General features: G+C 41.9%; 1 protein-coding gene across 1 annotated transcript in view; it reads left to right on the top strand.

Moving 5' to 3' along the window:
• The window catches only part of LOC129408748 (cytosolic phospholipase A2 gamma-like), a 60,562-nt gene that overhangs the window by 5,984 nt on the left and 34,717 nt on the right, over positions 1 to 19,861 (top strand). Inside the window, exons 2-6 of the mRNA XM_055153105.1 lie at positions 9,730 to 9,840; positions 10,306 to 10,448; positions 16,284 to 16,464; positions 17,284 to 17,389; positions 19,748 to 19,859. Of these exons, the coding sequence (XP_055009080.1) occupies positions 9,730 to 9,840; positions 10,306 to 10,448; positions 16,284 to 16,464; positions 17,284 to 17,389; positions 19,748 to 19,859 (653 nt within the window). The remainder of the gene's footprint in view (positions 1 to 9,729; positions 9,841 to 10,305; positions 10,449 to 16,283; positions 16,465 to 17,283; positions 17,390 to 19,747; positions 19,860 to 19,861) is intronic.

Raw genomic sequence — 19,861 nt, 5'->3', positions numbered from 1 at the left:
TGTAGTGTTATGGCCACGTTGTTTTTCTTTTTCTCTCTCACCTTTTCTCTCCGTCCTCTCGCTTTTCGTCCAAACGGCAGGTCTCTTTCTCCCTCCTTCTCAATCCGTGTATCATTCGTTCATTCGTTTTTCAATGTAAAACCAAAAAAAAAAAAAAGAAAAAAAAACAGCAGTTTTCTTCACTATTTGTCTCCAAAACCAAAATGAAAAAACAGATAACGATTCGTTTTTTCAGTTTTCGATTTTGTGTTTAAATGAAGAATAGAAAAAACGGATAACAACCGTTTCCCATTTACGTGACTTCCGTGACTGCGATGCCGGACTTTTGCACCGCATACGGACTGAACCAGGACTGATCCAGGTCCAGGACCAGACCGGGACCAGAGCGGGACTGAGACCGGGACAGACCAGGACCAGAGCGGACTCCGAGCTTTGACTCCGAGCCTCAACAGGGTCCGAGCCTCAGCTTCGAGCTCCGGCCCTGCCGTGGGCTCTGAGCCTCCGCTCTGGTCCCGGACCTGGTCCATTTGAACCAAACGCTCTTAGTTCGGTTCATTTTCGTTGGTGTGAAAGCGTCAGTTTGATGCTTTGCTCCACCTCGGAACCAGCCGTGGTTCTTGAGCGCGGAGGACCGGAGCAGCTCGTCCGGACCTGTAGTCCACAGAACATTCTCACTTTCCCCACACAGGAACCAGCGCGCAGACGATGACATGGAACCGCTCGGACCACTGGTCTCGGTCTCAGTTCCGGTCTGGTCCTGGTCTGGTCCCAGTCTCAGTCCCGCTCTGGTTCCGGTCTGGTCTCGGACCTGGATCAGTCCTGGTTCAGTCCGTACGCGGTGCAAAAGTCCGGCATCGCAGTCACGGAAGTCACGTAAATGGGAAACGGTCGTTATCCGCTTTTTTTCCATTCTTCATTTAAACACAAAATCGAAAACTGAAAAAACGAAGAAAACTGTTCTTTTTTTCGTTTTCTTATTTTTGGTTTTATATTGAAAAACGAATGAACGAATGATACACGGATTCTTCTCCTGCCTGCGTCTGTGTCTGAGGCGCTAACAGGTGGGGGAGAGACCGGGCGCTGCGTGGATCAGAGCCCGGGAGAGATAGAGAGATCCCGCTGAGCTCCAGATTGAACACTCCTCGCTCGCCCACAGATATTAGCTCCAATCACACGGCTATTTGTGGACCGCGCCCGGACCATCGCGGACGCGCCAGAAGACGAGGAAACGTTCTGCGGAATTGGCATTTTTCTTTTTTTTTTCTTTTTTTGTTGAGTTTTTAATTATGTTGTAAGCGTTGTTCTCTCATCGGAGGCGTCGCTGGAGTTGTATATTCGCTTCGTTTACGTCTCGGGGCCGGACCTTCTCGTCGAAATCTGATCTGTGGTGTTAGTTTGGTGGTTTGGACTTGGATGGGAGAACGCGGAGAACACCAGGAGCCACAGGGGGCGCCACTGGGGAAAAAAAACAACAAAAAACTAAAACAAAAACTGTTGTTGTGAAGTATTCAATTTTGTTACTACAAATTTTTAAGTATCTGTATTTTACTTAATTGCATTTTTAAGTGGATATTTTTTTTTACTTTTAATTCACTTGCTTCATTATGGATATGTCATATGTCTGGAATGTTCCACAGTGTGACTTTAAACAGCTCAACTTTACATTTATTTCATTACAGGTGGTTTTATAGCTCAAAAAATACCTAGAAAAACGGACATTCTGACTGGGAGCAGGGTCGCTTCTCCACAGATCTGACCTGTAACGTGGCCTGGTTTTCCCTGAATTTTCCCTGAATTGTTGCGTCATAGATTTCTGTTACCACAGCAACCGCATCCATGTACCGTTTGTTCTTGTGAATTTCAATTAAAAAGGAAAAACAATAAAATAGGAAAACAGTTTATTATTTCATTATTGTGTTTTAGTGTCAAAAACAAAACAAAAAAACAAACAAAAAAACTGATTTCGAGCTCTATTTCCAATATTTAATTTAAAGTTTATTTCAAATAACACCAACCAAAAAACAGTCTCAACCACCATGGACCTATAATAAAAACTGTAAAAGATTTTTACATATATCATTCATTCATTAATTTAAAATAAACGAAAACAAACAAACAAACAAAACAGTTTTCTTCATTATTTGTCTTCAAAACCAAAATGAAAAAAACAGATCATGATTTGTTTTTTCAGTTTTCAATTTTGTGTTTAAATGAAAAATTGAAAAAAAAAAAAAAACAGATCACGGCCGTTTCCCGTTTCCAGGACTGAACCAGTCAGGGTCCAGACCGGAACCCGGACCGGGACCAGGGTGGACCGGACCTTAGGACCTGGACTGGAGCCACGAAGCAGAAAACTGAGACTGGACCTGAGACTGGGTCGGGACTGAGAATGACCAGAGACAGAGACGTGAGACTGAGACCGGAGACCTGGACCGAGGACTGAGACCGACCGGACCGGACCGAGACCCTGACCGGGGCCTGGACTTAGACCGGACTGGGACCGACCAGGACCTGACCGGGAAGGAGACCGGAACAGACGGACCGAGACCGGGACTGAGACTGGGACTGACCGGGGGACTGAGACGGACGAGACCGGACCGAGACCGGGACCGAGACCGGGACCGAGACCGGCGCCGAGACCGGGGACGAGACCGGGACTGAGACCGGGACTGAGACCGAGACCGGGACGAGACCAGAAACAAGACCGGGACCGGGACCTGAGACCAGGACTGAGACAGAAACTGAGACCAGGACCTGAGACCGGGACTGAGACCGGTTTTAGTCTTGGTTTGATCCTGTTTTAGTCCTGATTCAGTCCTGGTATGCAGCTCAAAAGTCCGGCATCGCAGTTTATTCATTTAAACACAAAACTGAAAACAGAAAAACCAAATCATTATCCGTTTTTTTTTTTTTTTTTTTTTCATTTTTGGTTTTGGAGACAAATAATGAAGAAAATCATTGTTTTTCATTTTCTTATTTCTGGTTTTATTTTGAAAAGCAAATGAACGAATGATACACAGATTTCTATCCTACGCACACGGATGTTTCTGAAAGCTTTCATACTCCATCCTTTTTTTTTTATTAATCTCTTCATCCTTGTTGGAGTAATTCAGCATCATAACAGGTTCTGAAGTGCAAATGTAATTGATGTCACGAGGGAGGAACTACATTGTCTCACAAATAGAATCCCCAATAACCTTAATCTAGTCTCATCCATCACCCTCTGAACAAAGCCCCCGCAGTCTCCTCCCCGACATAAATCATCTCACTCCCTCTGCACTCCGCACTCCCCACTCCGCTCCGGGAAATAAACCGACCAATCCCGTTCCCGTTCTCACCTTCGACGAGCCAATCCGCCGCCGCCGCCTCGACCCCGCGTCCGGCCTCGGTCCTCCGAAAAAGGCTCGGATCGCGTCGGACAGGCGGCGCCCTTCGGATGCCGGCGTGACGGACGGCGGCGCGCGGAATGACATTTGGATAATAGAGAGCACCACTGTTGGGCAGGTTACTTTGAAACTGTAATGTGTTATTTATTACCTATTACTAGTATTTCGTTACATTACAATATTACTGCATTTAAAATGTAAGGCATTACTATTGCATTACTTTAAGTTACTCTCACCAAAATAACCTTTGCGCTGTATATGGACTGAACCAGGACTAAACCAGGTCTAAACCAGGTCTAAACCAGGTCTAAACCAGGACTAAACCAGAAGTGAACTAGGACTAAAACAGGACTCACTGTGGGGACGGTCTTGAAGGTGACCGCAGGAGAAAGGAGCGGCTCTGCTCCGCACCTCACGGAGGTAAGAGCGTCTGTCGCCCAGTCGCTCTTTATGGACCCTGCTGCTCGGGCTCACGGTCCTGATTTCAGCAACTATTTGCAGGTACCTGAGCCGGTGCAAGAGTCTGTTACAGCGCGTAACTTCTACCTTCCTTCAGCGTGTCCAGAAGTCCAACTTTTTGTGTGATGGTTGCATCTTCCTCTGTCTTTTGGGTGCGAGCGCAGGAGCCTTTGTCGGTGCAGAACGTTTCGTCGATGTTGTGGGTTTCGTCGGGGAGAAAACTTGCAGACATACAGCACTTCAGAATCACACTGATACAGATTGAACATGTATTTAAATTTGGCAGCTGAACACATTCTGTACTGTACAGGAGACAGGAGTCCCTTGACCAGTCAGGACGCAGCGGGAGGAACACAATATGCATTCATACAATGTAAAAAAAAAAGGGCATGCAAAATTGCACAAAAAAAAAATTTAAAAAAAATAAAAATCTGCGAAACAGCGAGACCGCGAAAAGTGAACTGCGATTAGAGCGAGGGACGAGTGTAAACCAGGTCTAAACCAGAAATGACCCAGATCTAAACCAGGTCTGAACAGCGTGGAGTTCTTTGTCAGTCCTTTCGTCCGCGGTTACCTGAAGGTCTACGAGGGGCGTCTCCGGCGTTTCACCGCTGCTGATATCGAGGTGATTTTAGCGAATTTGTATGAAGAAAAAAAACCCACCACTTCAATCCAGGTTAAAAAAAAACATGTAACGCACGTTACTCACATTTGTACCGAGTAAAATATTACTATTTTTTCCCCTGTAATGCCTTACATTACTGCGTTACAGCAAAAAGTATTGCATTACTGTAATTCGTTACTTTTATAACGCGTTACTCCCAACACTGTTTGTAGCCTATATTTATTTTCAGTTTTCAAGTTTTGCTCAGATTATCAATAATCAATAAGTGTTTTGTTTTTGTTTTTTTAAAGGAAAATGTTGAATAAATTCATCGTGTAACTAAAACATAATCGTTTGAATAATCATGATTTCAATATTGACCTAAATCAGGTGTCGGGAACCTTTATGACTCAGAGAGCCATGAAAGCAAAATATTTGGAAATTTATTTCAGTGAGAGTCATATAATATATTTTCAGACTGAATTCAATTAAATGTGAGTATAATAATCCTCTGAATTTATTCTTTTAAATAATGTTTTTATAATACTCACCATTAATGTGACGTCTGGTGCTGCTTGGTGAGGTTAAGCTATATACATATATACATACATACATATGTATATACCGATGTTCCCAATGTTCCTCCAATTGCGAAAGGAATCTATGTTCCCTGGCAACACCACGGTCGTCCTCATCTCAAATTATCACCACGAACTCATAAAACAGCCGCATGTAGAACTTTGTACAAACTCACCGCACATCAGCCCGGAGCAGAAGCTCTGAGTTCGGGTAACAGCGCTAAACACACGGGAGCACTCACCGGAGCGTGCAGCTCCTCAAGATGAGGCTGGGGGTTCAGTGTTGGTCTGATCAGTCCGGACGCTCGGGGTGAGTAAGACCAATGCGCAAAGGACTGGGTCTGAGTGCCTCAGTGCAGTCATCTGCGCACTGGTTCTGTGTGGGGAAAGTGAGAATGTGCTTTGGACCACAGGTCCGGGCAGTTGCTCCGGTTCTCAGCGCTCGACCGCGGCTGTTTCCAAGGTGGTGCAAAGGATCCGGACAGAAATGTGAATCTCGTTTGGTTCGTTATATGTTGTTCTGAGCGTCCGTCCGCGCACATGTTTTTTTCCTGGAGAAAGCGCTTCTCAGGTGGAGGCACCAGACACCACTCCCCGCTTCAGCTCATCTTTTTCTTCTAGTGAAACACTTTTCATGTGTTCGCATTTGCACACAGCTGATGGATCAGATCCATGACCAGAGATGAACAAGGACTCAGAGGTCAGTGATTTTGCTACTTCTTTAACATAATTGTGAAGAGGCGAGCCCGTTCAGTAATGCACGTTTTTCAAGGTATTTGTGAGTAAAACGTACAACTGTAATGAAATAAATGCTACAGGTTTGAATCTAATCCAGCTGCGCCCAGAGGCTCGGTGTAGTTATAACGGCGTTCGATGGCATATTTATGCGGGTTGATGTAAACAAAAACTATTTTGAAAACGATGCTTTGTGCACGATGTTATTTAGGAAAAGAGAGGCAGGGAAATATTCGTTTCTCAAAATACCTGGTGATGTGTAAACGTAGCCTAAAACAAGTGAGAATATTTCATGTTTTATCTGCGAGCCAGATGCAATTATCAAAAGAGCCACACCTGGCCCACCAGCCATACGTTACCGACCCCTGACCTAAATAATCGTGATAATGATTTTTTCCATAAGTATCCACTTGAACATCTACTTAAGCTGCATTGTGTAACGTTTCTGGTGGAGTTTCTGTCAAATGCTTTCCCAATTGGAGATGTTATTGTTTTGTCTGGAATGTTTCACAGTGTAGCATTAAACGTTTCTATCTTCATGGACACCAAATGGACCAAGTTACAGGTCAGATCTGTGGAGAGGATGTTTGTTTTTCTAGGTATTTTGAGCTGTAAATCCAACTGTAACAAAAAAAAAAAACATAAAGTAGAGCTGTTTAATGAATTCTAATGCGACTGTGAGGTGCCAGGAAATAAAAGTGTTGCAGATTGTAATAGCCTGGTGGCAACCTTAGCGGTTTTAGAAGGAACAGAGTCAAGTTGAGCCGGTTTACAGTGCAGATCCCAGTGCATTTATTAAAGACAAAAATAGAAAAGTATTTACAAAAGTTCCAAAAAGGTTAAAAACAGGCATAGCAGTTACCTGCGCTCACACACAGCACCTCTCCCCCAACAAGGTGAGGCTGGCTTCTTTTAAAGGCTCTGTCCTAATTGGGTGAGCCCACTTCAACGATCAGGTAAGCTCCAATAACTTGTACATTTATCATAATTATAATTATTGATAATTATTTTACATAATTATCAAAACAGTGCCCAAACAATATCCAATTACATTAATTACAAAAATATATATCTCTTTATTTAAATTAGCAGTGTTTAATGTTTTAAAATACTAAATAGAACAAGTAAAAAATTTGTGCTCCCCTCCTCTAAACAACATGGTTGGCTGCCCCAGAGCCTTCTTAAGGTGCTCCACCTCCCCGGGGACTCTTTTGGCCGGAGCACCTGAGGCAGACCACACCAGAGGGTAAGTACAATTACTTTAACACAATTACTTAAATTTAAATGCACTTTTACTTTTTACTTATTTTCTTTTCTTTTTTTACAGGTAACTTCAATCTGCACATAATCAATTTACAATAAACATTCTAAAACTTTGTTTCAGTTCCTCATTATTTTACCTTTTAATTAGCCCTAGGACTGGCTACATTACAGAGATATGGCGCGATAAAATTCTTTCTTGAGCACAGTTTACGGCCGCTCCTCCTCCTCTGCTTGTCTGTAATTCTCTGAGGAGGAGTCGAGTGAGAGATCGACCTCATGGAGCTGAACGTCTGAAGACCAAGGAGAAGGTGATGGACTTTTCTGATCTACGTTCTAATGTCGTTTCCTCATTACAAACCGACCTGGAGTTGTGTTTTGTTTCATTCACGCATGTTTAAAGGTGCACTGTGTGTGGAGATGTCATTGCTCTGCCTGAAATGTTCCACAGTGTGACATTAAACAGCTCGATTTTCTGACTGAGCGGCGTCGCCTCTCCACAGATCTGACCTGTAACCTGTTCTGGTTTGGTCATTGTGAAGATAGAAGGTTTAATGCCATACTGTGAAACAGTCCAGACACACCAATAACATTTATATACCAGAAAAGTTACACAATGCAGCTTTAACACACAAACCCTGCATATTTAAGATGAGTTCTTCTCTCAAACTGAAAACACTCCATTCCACGTTGTGATGTCATGTGGTAATACAGGATGTGCTCCACTGTGTTTTCAAACTCCACACACGTTCACTAGAATCATTTGGATGATTTCAGATCTGGAGTTGCTCATTTCCACTGAACTGAAGGTAAAAGGAGATGTTCACTTGATGGCATCACAAGTAGTGTTTTCAGGCTGACAGAGAGCTGTGCTGGTGCCAGTTTCCGCACCTAATCTCGAACTGGCTGACAATGAAAATCAGAGTGTTCAGGAACCGAAAAGTTGGTTCCGACCGGAACCAAGTAAAACTTGTTTTTTCCAAGAGAAATGTGACAACACAGTAGACATCGGCAGGTTCATCCTGGTCACACACGGTAAAATAAACAAACAAAGAAAACGTGTGTGTGGAACATGGTGGAGAAATCAAGTAACAAGAAGATTGTGCAGTGGTCAGCGAAAGAGACCAAATATTTGCTGTATCCGTGTTCGCCCGGTGAGGTGCCATTTTTGGATTTGGCGTCGCTGTCGCCTTCTCCACAGCAGATGTTGTAGCAGATCTTGGCGCAGATTTGGTATGAGTACAGACGCTCGCTGGTGTCGATGATGCGATCCATGATTGTTATTTTCCTCTCTGTGACATGCTGCTGTTTTTAAATTTGGTGGCACATCAACACCCTGTCGATGACACATGATGGGTTCACTTAAAATGTGGGTCGTTCACCGGTGAACACTAGCAGAACGGGAGTGGCACCGGCACTGTTCTGTCCTGAAAACATCTGTAGTGGAGATGTAGACAAACTAATGATAAAGAGTTACTCAAACATGTGTGAATGAAACAAAACACAACTTCAGGTCTGTGTTTGAAGAGGTAACAACATTATAACATGACTTAAAGTTCACAAGAAACGTAATACAAGACCTTTAAAGTGCAAGTGACAGATTTCACTAAAACATAGTTAACATCATTACAATTTAACCAAAACATCTACTTATTTTTTTTCTTTCTTTCTATTTTTAAATACTGGTGAACAAGGTGTCTTCCTGTTTAGACATGGACATAGGAGATATAATGGAGATAATTACATAACTGTGCAAAAAACATAAATTACACAATAAATTAGACTAATGAAAATAGAATCAAAAGATCACCACCTTTATTTTGTTAAAAGAATGTTAATAACTGTAAAAAAAAAAAAAAATCTTTCTTGTGCATAAAAAGTCTCTGTAGTGACATCGTTTGAGGTGTGTGGTCTTGGAACTCACTGCTACTTCCTGTATTTTTGTTCCCTTTTTCTTTGTTCCTTTCTCAGATTTTCTTTCCCCGTAAACTGTCACTGAACTGATGTAAAACTCTGATAAATAAAAAATAAATATTGACCTTAGGAGACCATCAGAGACATGATGATGAACATACAGGAGCCTGAGAGAAGGTCCAAGAGGTTAAAAAAAACTTGTGATGATTTGTATGTTTGTCTTTTTGATTCCAACCCAAAGAAAATCTATAACTCACAATCATGAAGGAATTTAAATTTTTTGTTGCATTATCACAGAAATAATATTCTAAAACAGTAGATTTTTTTGTTCTTACGAGTGCTCCTGAATGTTCATACCAGTTTCAGTTAAGAAAAAGTTTTATGAATGTTCGTAAGAAAGACTTAAGCACAAATTTGTTCGTAAAAATGTTTCATGAATGCCGACCAATGACTATAAATCTTTCTTATTTCATCTTTCCCCATATTAAAAACAGAGTCGTGCCATTTTGACATAAGGTTAAAGTTAAGGTGCACTTTATTTTATTTCCTGTATGGAAATCTTTTCTCTGTGTTTGACCCTTCGTGCGAAGCCGCTGGGGCTCCTCATCGGGCGCCCCTGATGTACTGGTACTGTTGTTTCCTCATGATATTTCGGTTATTGTTACCATCCCTAGTTCTGTGTAATGTTCTAATGGTGCAAGCGTGGACACAGTTAGGCCTCGTTCTGCACTGGAGTGTCCTTTCTGCAGCAATTACACATTATTCCTGTCGTGTTTGTGTTGTTTGTGTTCAGAGGTCAGTGCGGCGTGGTCCGTCTCTGTCTGCGGGGGAGCACGAGTACATCCAGCAGAGGAAAGTGGTGTCTGCTCAGGCCCTCCGCAATCTGGGACTGAACTGCACCAAGGTACTGCTCTTTTAATACACACATTACATAAATACAAACTTATACAGAGGCCATAACGTCCTGTGTGTTTAACTGTAAATATTTTATTACTATGTATTTTCTACTGTGCATAGAATTATTTTCAGTGGCCTACGTCAATCCCACGCTCCCATATGACAATTCTCCATAAATATACAAAACATGATGCAAAACTGTACACAGCAGCTCAACAAATTTGAAGTGATGTGCAGTAGCTTCATTAGTGGGATGTACACTGATTCTGTTGTGATATTGCCCTGAAGGAATGAGCGGGGAAACAAAGGGAGAGGAAACTGAGTGTCAAGACCAAAAGTGAATCTGATAAAACATGTTGATATGTTAGAAACAATAAAAGGAACATGATGATCTAAATATATGATGTTTAGAGTTTTTACCCCATAAAAGTCAAATACCTTTAATATTTTAACCTGATTACTTTGTGTCCAGGATGAGATGCCGCACGTCGCCTTACTCACCTCTGGAGGGGGGGAGAGGGCCGCGGTCGCTCTGATCGGCTCCCTCACTCAGATGTCCCGGGATGGGCTGCTAGACCCGGTGCTGTACCTGTCAGGAGTGTCCGGCTCCACATGGTAACTCACCCACACACACAGAAGAGCTCCTCAGCTGCTCTTGTGTCTATGGGCAAGACACTTCTGGCCATAGACTGTATATATAATGTAACCACAAACCTCGATGAGCTTCATTTGACTGGAGCCAAAAGCTGCGGGTGACGTCACTCACTCTTTCTACCTCTTTATACAGTCTATAGTTCTAGTTTTCTTTATTTTGGGTTTGTAGACTGAAAATGTAGGTGAGCAAATATAATTTTAAGTTAGTAAATCTGCACAGTTTTGTCTTCAAAGTCCAGAGCCAGACTTTGATGTCTAAGTGTCAGAGATGCAGCATAAACATTATTTTTCAAGTGTAGCACTACTTCGACTTTTTTTTTCATTGTTGGAGTAGCAGCACTTTACTATTTTTCAAACATTCTGCTTTTCCGACATGAATATAATATTAATGTGATGCAGTGGTGACTGGTGGTATCATTTTTTGGGGGGACGCCAAGGCCAAAATTATAAATATATATTATAAATATATGTATTATATATAGGCTATATAGTATTATAATGAAACAGAAAAAGACATTTTCATTTTGGTCACTATTGGCTGAACTATCAGAGCACAACGCACAGCCAAGCGCAGTTTTACGCAAGTTTACCTAAGTTTACGCAGCAGCACAACCTGATCCATCGCTCACAACCAGCCCCAACAACACAACGTAACACAACACAAGGTAACACGCCGCTCACACCCATCCCCAACAACGTCAGTAAAACTACAATAAGAGGCTACGATCACAACATGAACACACAGCATCAGCGCAGCTCCTACAGCGCACAGCGGAACAACAGCAGCTCCATCGCACCACCAGCTCATTTACGCACTATTTAACTATAACACTATTTAACTATAACACTATAACACTATTTAACTATAACACTATTTAACTATAACACTATAACACTATTTAACTATAACACTATATACATATGAGACTCCATCTACTGATTTGCCCCAAACTAATGAAAACAAACCTCTTACCTTCTCCAGAGACTGAAGCAGAGTGTTTCCTCTATCCACTGTCCCACTGGTTCTGTCTCCAAAAGTCTATTGTCCGATACGAAGAGATCAAACTGGTCCAAATCCTGGTCCAGTCAGGTCCGTGACAAAAGGTCCAAGAGCCGAGTGCACGAGCTGATTGTAAAATTGTCTTAATCCCACTTCCCACTTCAATCTGAAAGTGACACCAGGTGGATTTATGCCTCTGTGCGCTACGCCCACTTAAACTTTTACACCGAGAAACAAGCGGGCAGAGGCGGATAGAGCAGCGAGCAACAGCCCCGGCCCCGGCGGTGAGTGGGTCCTGGTCCTGGTCCCGGCGGTGAGTCCTGGGTCCTGGTCGGTCCTGGTCCCGGCGGTGAGTGGTCCTGGTCCTGGTCCTGGTCCTGGCGGTGAGTGGTCCTGGTCCTGTCCCGGCGGTGAGTGGGTCCTGGGTCCTGGTCCGGCGGTGAGTGGGTCCTGGGTCCTGGTCCCGGCGGTGAGTGGGTCCTGGGTCCTGGGTCCTGGTCCCGGCGGCGGGTCTGTCCTCGCGCTTTACTGTGGAGAGGTTTAAGCTAACAGCTAGCCGCCATTAGCCAGTGTGCGAATCAGAATAAGAGCCGCAGTATCTCACCGCAGCTCATTCCAGCTTAATGCTTCTTTTCATGTTCTTACTCCCAAAAACTGTTCCTCGGACGGACTTGTACGAACTCGCCTTAACTGTACAACACACAGCTGTGTTGTTGTCATCTTTAGCCCCTGTCGCAGCAGAGTCGCGGCTGAGTGTCAGAGCAGCTGAACCACAACAGAACCACAACAGAACCACAACAGAACCACAACAGGTCCAGATGTGTGTTCATGTTTATTCAGACCAGTCAGTTGATTTCAGTTGATTTTGCTCCCTGCGCCTAAAGACGGATTTTAGGGCTAATTAATGGGCAGAAGCAACGTCATGACGTCAAATTTTCTCAAAACTTAAGCTTCAACTCAAACTCTTCTCTAAACCTCCTACTAACACCAGGATCCGCAGCGGATCCGCTTTCGGTCCGTCAAATCCGCCCCACAGTCCGTCCGCTTTGCGGATCCGCTGCGTATCTGTTCCGTATTCGCTTTCTGACTGTTGCTAATCGTAACCCTTGGATGGCCTGCTGTTACAGAGCGAATCTGCGGTTAAATCATCTAAGATCCGCACTGTGAACGCACTTTTACCAAAACACTTGTTAGATTTGTGCTGTCAATGCGCGGATCCGCGGCTAAACCGGTTTGGATTCGCTGCGCGGACGTTGAGCCGTTAGCGGAACCTGAGTGGAAAGAAGCAGCACCCACCTGTTGTCCGCGGATTTAACTGTAAGTAATTGTTTAAAAGTTAATTTTATTAGTCATCATTAATGTACACAACGTTAACGTTAGATTGTGATGTCTGTACGTCTGTGACTGTGTGTGTTTTATTAGTTTTGACGAGTGCAGTAGGAAAGTTAGCGACAGTAACGTGATGAAGACGATGTGAGGTCAGGAGTCAGGATAACTCCATCTCTTGAGGTAGATCCCAGTCTAAATACTATTTTTATAAAACGCTACTTATATTCTTGTATATTTTTACGATCAAAGAATAACTCCGCTCCGTGATCATTGGTCGTGTCTAACGGTCTCGGTTCTGGCTGGACGCCGCTCTCGGCGCTCTCCCTTCGCCTGTGGAGCGACGCTAACACCGGTGTCTGATCTGATTGTGTTTTTAACCACATATAATTATTATTTGTGTAGACTAGAGTCTTGACTGTTGAATTGAGACTAAAGTGCAGTCATGTCAGTGCCTTAATACAATAATTTATCGCAACGTGCCTTAATACAATAACGTTTCATGTTCAAATCACACAGCCACTGTCATGACTTACAATGTTCTTCACAAACCTGAACTCTGACTCCTTACAAGAATAAGCACACTCTGTAAGAACAACCATCCATTATACTGTGGTGGTAAACACAAGTTAAGTTTTAGTTTTAACAGTATGGTATGTGTGACGCCCACAATGTGTGGTCACATTCTTTTATTTAATGTAATGAAATTCTGTAAATAAGGAATAGTAGTGTTTTAGTTTTGGGAAGCAGTTGCAATTTCAATTTTGTCCACCAGATGGCAGAGCATGCAGTGAGACGGTTTGGGGCGCTCTGGCCTCTGCTTCCTGTTACTCGGCAGTAGCAGAAAGCAGAGGCCACAGATAATAACGTCTCCGTCTCCATTTGTTTATTTCAGGTTGGTACAGTCCCAAAATCACAATACAGAGCCATATGAAGTCATATAAACATACAACTTAGTTGTAATACCCGGTCGCGATACCTAGACGTCTGTTTTATTTGTTCCCTTATTAACGCGCTATACTAACTGCCGCGCTAGCATTAACTTAGAACTTGTAATTTTGACCCGCTCCAGCCACATATTAAATTTTTGTTATTCGTTGTTGATATTGTTATTTTGTGAATGTGTAAAAGTTATGTTCAAACAAAGCTACAGTTATAAAAGTTGTGTCACAGTCAGTATGCTAACCTGCTAGAGTTAAGTCATTTTATGACATCTTTGGACTGGAGATCAACTGTAAAATTTAGATTACATAATAAATACTATTTATGAATAGTCAGGGTTTTGTTTACCAAGAACAGTAGAGACTTAGACTGAAAGAGTAATTCTATGTAATTTTTATGTAAATTGTAAATTATTGTATTGTATTGTGAATAAGCATAATTAAAGTTACTCGGCAGTAGCAGAACGCAGAGGCCACAGATAATAACGTCTCCATCTCCATTTGTTTATTTCAGACCCAATCTCTCCACACACAAATGTTTTAAACTGCCAGCAGTGGTTGTGCTGCCCAATACCTGCTACATATGGCTACACTCAGTCTCATCTGTCCAGGCTTTTACTCATATAGCTTATATTTGTTTTTTGCTATTAAAAAAAAAAAAAACAACTTTGCTTAACTTGAACTATTTTTAGTAAAAACTGTAAATTGTCATTTTCATATTAAGAATGAAGCATTGGTTAACTCAAAGGGTATAATAATAATAATAATAATAAATTACTCATGTCCTAAGATTTCTAATTAATGATTTAAATAAACATTGTTTACAGTGTAAAAAAAACAACTTTCTTTTTTTCTTAAGTAATGAGATTTAGTGTTAGGATATCTCTGATCCAACTTTGAAATTGTTTAAGTTTATGTTTTTAAATTTAAGCCTTTATATCCTAGGATCCGTTCTGCGGATCCGCCACGAATCTTGCTCAATCGCTCCAACTCACCGCACTCAAATTCCAAACACTTGACTCAAATAAAGTGATATGAGCACATTTAACATGATAAAAATGTCTATGCAGATACACGTTACATTTTAAACAAAATATTAAACACATAGCCTAATACAAAATAACAACTTTATAATTTTTTTCTTATTTTTTTTTTCATCTAGGTCAAGTTAGGGAGTGACTATTGACCAGCCGCCACTGATGCCTATTATACTTTGCGACAGTGAGGAAAAATGTCTAAACTGATCGCTGTGGGAAACAGTCATGCATAGGACAGTCTTTGGGAAAATATCTAATCTAAAATGGAGGCTGCATGGGCCTTTGTGCTTCATTCTTTTCGTCATGTAGGCGATCAGTGGAGAACAACATACAGCCTAAATTAAAAAAAACAATCAAGTTCATTGCGCCAGCTCAATGAGATGAAAGGCTGATTCATCAGCCAGTTTCACTTTGTGGAAACCGTCTGACCTCACTGCATTACGATTCATTCAGCGGTAGGCAGGTACTTTCTTATTTAACCAATCACTGTATTTGGTCGTGACGTATGTAATGCTCCGCTAACGGGGCTAACTGGTATATTAACCTTTTCCCAAATCCCGTAGGAAGGAGGGCAATAACGTCTTTTCCCTTTATAAAATTCACCAAATATTTTCTTTGTTCTGGCTTTAAATCCTCGATCTTGGGAATCGTTGCCAACACAGAATGTCTGTCTTCGTCTACATCCATCTCGACACTTTGTTTACTGTTGTGCTGTTCCACAAAAGGGACATAGACAGATGCTTCAGTTTAACGTCATGGCTTCACGGCTCTTTGCTGATTGGTTGGTGCGCGGTTTACAACTTCCGGGGTTTTTGCAAATCATCTAGTGTATTCTGATTCCTGACCAAGTCTCTGGAGAGAAATGAAAATGAGCGGAGGCACTCGGTGGCACCAGCCTGGCTAATAAGATCACACTCTCGCAGCCCAGTACTAAAAAGTGTTGGAAATCTGACACGTCTAAATAGAGGCATGTTGTAATGAAGGGATGTCTGAATCGGAGGTGGACCTCCACACTTTCATGTTTTCATTGTGTGAGTTCACTAGTGCTAAAAGGTGAAGTGTGTGTCAATGTTTTGCTGATTCAAGTTTAAAGGTCCTATACTAGGCAGAATTGACTGGTGAGCTTAAGCCATGTTCAAATGCTGGTACCTCCTCAAAAACAGACCTGGAGTTGTGTTTTGATTCATTTACATTCATGTTTAATCATTTATTGTTTGTCTGTCTGCAACTCCAAAGCTCAAAATGCTGTGTTCCATTTTGGTAGTTTTCAAGTTAACAGCTCATTTCACTTTTTATTTGGTAGAAATTGGCAATTTCAGGACTGAAATTATCCAAATTATTCTAGTGAAGGTGAGTTTACAGAGTGTTTTTGTTCAAGAGAAGAACTCAGGTTTGTGTGTTAAACTTGTGTGAATGAAACAAAACACAACTCCAGGTCTGTTTAAAAGTTCTGTAAATCTGTTTTCGTGACCAGTTCTCTGTATGTGTTTAGGTCCATGGCGTCTCTGTACAGGGACCCTCAGTGGAGCAGGTCTCTGAACTCCCTCCTGCCCACACCTCACTCTGTGGAGCCGGAGAAGATCCTGTCCTGGCTCTACGACAAAGCCCAGAGCCCAGAGTTCTCCCTGAGCGACCCGTGGGGAGCCCTGATCTCTGCAGCCATCATGAAGACGGTACTGAAGCAGGACTGAAGCAGGACTGAACAAGAACTGAACAAAGACTGAAGCAGGACTGAACAAGAACTGAACAAAGACTGAAGCAGGACGGAAGCAGGACTGAACCAAGACTGAACCAGGTCTGAACCAAGACTGAACCAAGACTGAACCAAGACTGAAGCAGGACTGAAGCAGGACTGAAGCAGGACTGAAGCAGGACTGAACAAGGACTGAACAGGACTGAAGCAGGACTGAAGCAGGACTGAACCAGGACGGAAGCAGGACTGAACCAAGACTGAACCAAGACTGAACCAAGACTGAACCAAGACTGAACCAAGACTGAACCAGGACTGAACCAAGACTGAACCAAGACTGAACCAAGACTGAACCAAGACTGAACCAAGACTGAACCAAGACTGAACCAAGACTGAAGCAGGACTGAAGCAGGACTGAAGCAGGACTGAAGCAGGACTGAACAAGGACTGAACAAAGACTGAAGCAGGACTGAACAAGGACTGAACCAAGGACTGAACCAAGACTGAACCAAGACTGAACCAAGACTGAAGCAGGACTGAAGCAGGACTGAAGTAGGACTGAAGGCTGAAATAAGACTGAAGCAGGACTTAACCAACCAGGAGTAAACCAGAGTCAATGCATGAAGTTGAAATAGCAGGAACTAACTCAGGGTTTAAGAAAAAACTAAACCACAAAAACAAGCTCATTTACATAATCTAAAAAGTTTTTCCTATTTATATTTAAAACTACGATGGCTAATGAGCTCAGTTTGAGAAGCTCCTGCTTTGGTCCAGTGTGAACATGTGTGTGTATGTTTCACAGTGGGACAACTGGACTCTCTCCGAGGAGGCTGCGAGGAACGCCTCCAACCCCTACCCCGTGTACGGAGCCGTCGAGCAGTTCTGCTTCAACGAGGGACCTACACAAGGTACTCTTCAACCACAAACCTACACGAGGTACTCTTCAACCACAAACCTACACGAGGTACTCTTCAACCACAAACCTACACGAGGTACTCTTCAACCACAACCTACACGAGGTACTCTTCAACCACAACCTACACGAGGTACTCTTCAACCACAGACCTACACGAGGTACTCTTCAACCACAGACCTACACGAGGTACTCTTCAACCACAGACCTACACGAGGTACTCTTCAACCACAGACCTACACGAGCTACTCTTCAACCAATGGTACTGCTTCAACCAATGACCCATAAGAGGTACTTTTTCAACCACAGACCTACACAAGTTACTCTTCAACCACAGACCTACACAAGTTACTCTTCAACCACGGACCTGTACTATTTGTCAAGTCTTTAGTTGAGGAATGAAGGTCCAACTTGAAAAACAGGAACAAGGTTCAACTCAGGTTCAAGACTTTTATTTAAGCAGCAGCAGGTCAAAAACCTTTAAAATAAATAATAAGAAATAATTAAATTTCATTTACATTTTACATTTACGTTAGTATTTTAAACTATTTGTATTTTAATGAATATATTTTAATTATAATAATATGTATTAAAATATCTTTTACATACTAACTTCTACAGGCTACAGTCTTTTAAATGACTAGATATATGAAACAAATGTAATATTTTATTATTTCATATCAAATGTTAATTAATTAATAAATAGCTTTAATTGCTAAATAATATACACTTTAAAAAATTAATGCTCTTTTAATTTGGTTGGACTTTAATACGTTTTACAACAATTGCAATAAATTGGAATATATTTAAAAAGTCAATTACCAATTAGCTTTTTAACATTTTCTGAACTTAAACTAAATTACTACTACTATTGTGAATTTATTTTTTAATTTACGATTAATTTAAATTTGGTCATTTCATAAAATAAATCAGCCAGTTGCATTTATAATCTAAGTAAGGCTTCTCATTGTGCTACTTAAATTAAACTGAATATTCATTTTACTTATAAATTAAGACAAATTATTTTGACACTGTTGTGTCATTTTCACTTCACATTTGCACTTAAAAACTCATTTTACAGGTAGATTTACTCACAGGTGTCTCTGTGTTTTCCCTTTGTGTTCCTGGGTTTGGGCCAAATTAAACAAGTGCAGCAGACACTTGTGACTTACCTGTATCTTTGGCGCCATCTACTGGTCAGTCTAGGAATAGGCTCATAAAGAAAGGAGAGGAGAGGTGAAGACCGGGGGCAGAGGGGCTGGGCTTTTTGACTCTTTGACCCACAGAAGGTACAGGCCTGTAAGAACATGACACAGGCCTAAAACATCGACTCAAAAAACACTGTTATGCTGAATGGATTTTTGAGCTTTTAACTGTGTAATTCATGGGTCTAAAGCGACGTCACATCGTTGGTGCTGCCATCTAAAGACTGAAGTGTTTTTTCCGTCTGCTTGTCGCGCTGTGGGCTGCACCAACAACAAGTCTCAAAAGAAAATATTATTTTTCTGTAATATCCTCAAGGACCGTGTTTGTCACCAGAGATGGATTTCCTCCACCAGGATCAGTGGTCTCCAACACTTCTCTCCAGACTGTGCAGTGAACACTTGTTTCACTTCACTTTCAAAGCTAAAACATTATAAGAGTCCAATAACATAGCCAAATATTTTATTAAAGTTCATTTGGTTACGAGGAAACCCCAAAACACAGGGCTCACTGAATTAAATGAATTTCTGGTTAGACGGTTTAGCCTTTGGGCAAAACTAAGACAAAGAAATTCCCTGGTCAAATTTCTAAATGACCAAAATGTCAGGAATTGTCTGGATACAGAGGGAGCTCTGGATGAGGCAGATATAAATGTCTGCAGAAGTTAGTTTTGGCAAGCTTTTTTAAACAGTGTCAGCGACTCTCCAGGCAGCAGGTTAAAGGTCAAACCCTAAAACTCCTTCTTCTTAAAGGTTTGCCCCTTTTCCTTTTCAGTGATGTGATGTTTTTTGATGTGGCATCAGGACTTTCCATGAATAACAGTGTTGCCTCATTAAAAACACCTGGAGTTGTATCTAACTTCATTCACACTTGTTTCAATAATCCTCTGTAAAAAAAAATCCTCTGAACCTCAGAGAATAAAGTATGTGGTTTGAATTTTCTCAGGATTGTTCTGTCACTGGTTGAGACTGTTCATAAATCAATATCAGACTGAACATTTCTGCTCAAAAATGTGCCTTTAAAGGCCAATACCAAAACAAATAATGCATCACATGTGTGCTTTAATACACACACATATAATCCTGTTTTTCTCTCAGTATTAAACCTCCTGGAGAGACGTTCTCACTGTAGCCTCCTGTGCTTTCTCCAGGAAAGTGGTTTGAGCTGACGCCGCATGAGGCCGGCTTCTCGGAGCTGGAGCTGTTTGTGGAGACCTCGGCTCTGGGCTCCAAGTTCCAGGGAGGAGCTCTGCTGGAGGACACGC

This window comes from Boleophthalmus pectinirostris, unplaced genomic scaffold (genome assembly GCF_026225935.1).
Source record: "Boleophthalmus pectinirostris isolate CB_2022bp ecotype Guang Dong unplaced genomic scaffold, ASM2622593v1 HiC_scaffold_17, whole genome shotgun sequence".
In the NCBI taxonomy this organism is placed as follows: domain Eukaryota; kingdom Metazoa; phylum Chordata; class Actinopteri; order Gobiiformes; family Gobiidae; genus Boleophthalmus; species Boleophthalmus pectinirostris.
Note: the sequence above shows the minus strand (reverse complement) of the source record. Positions and strands in the feature narration are given on the sequence as shown.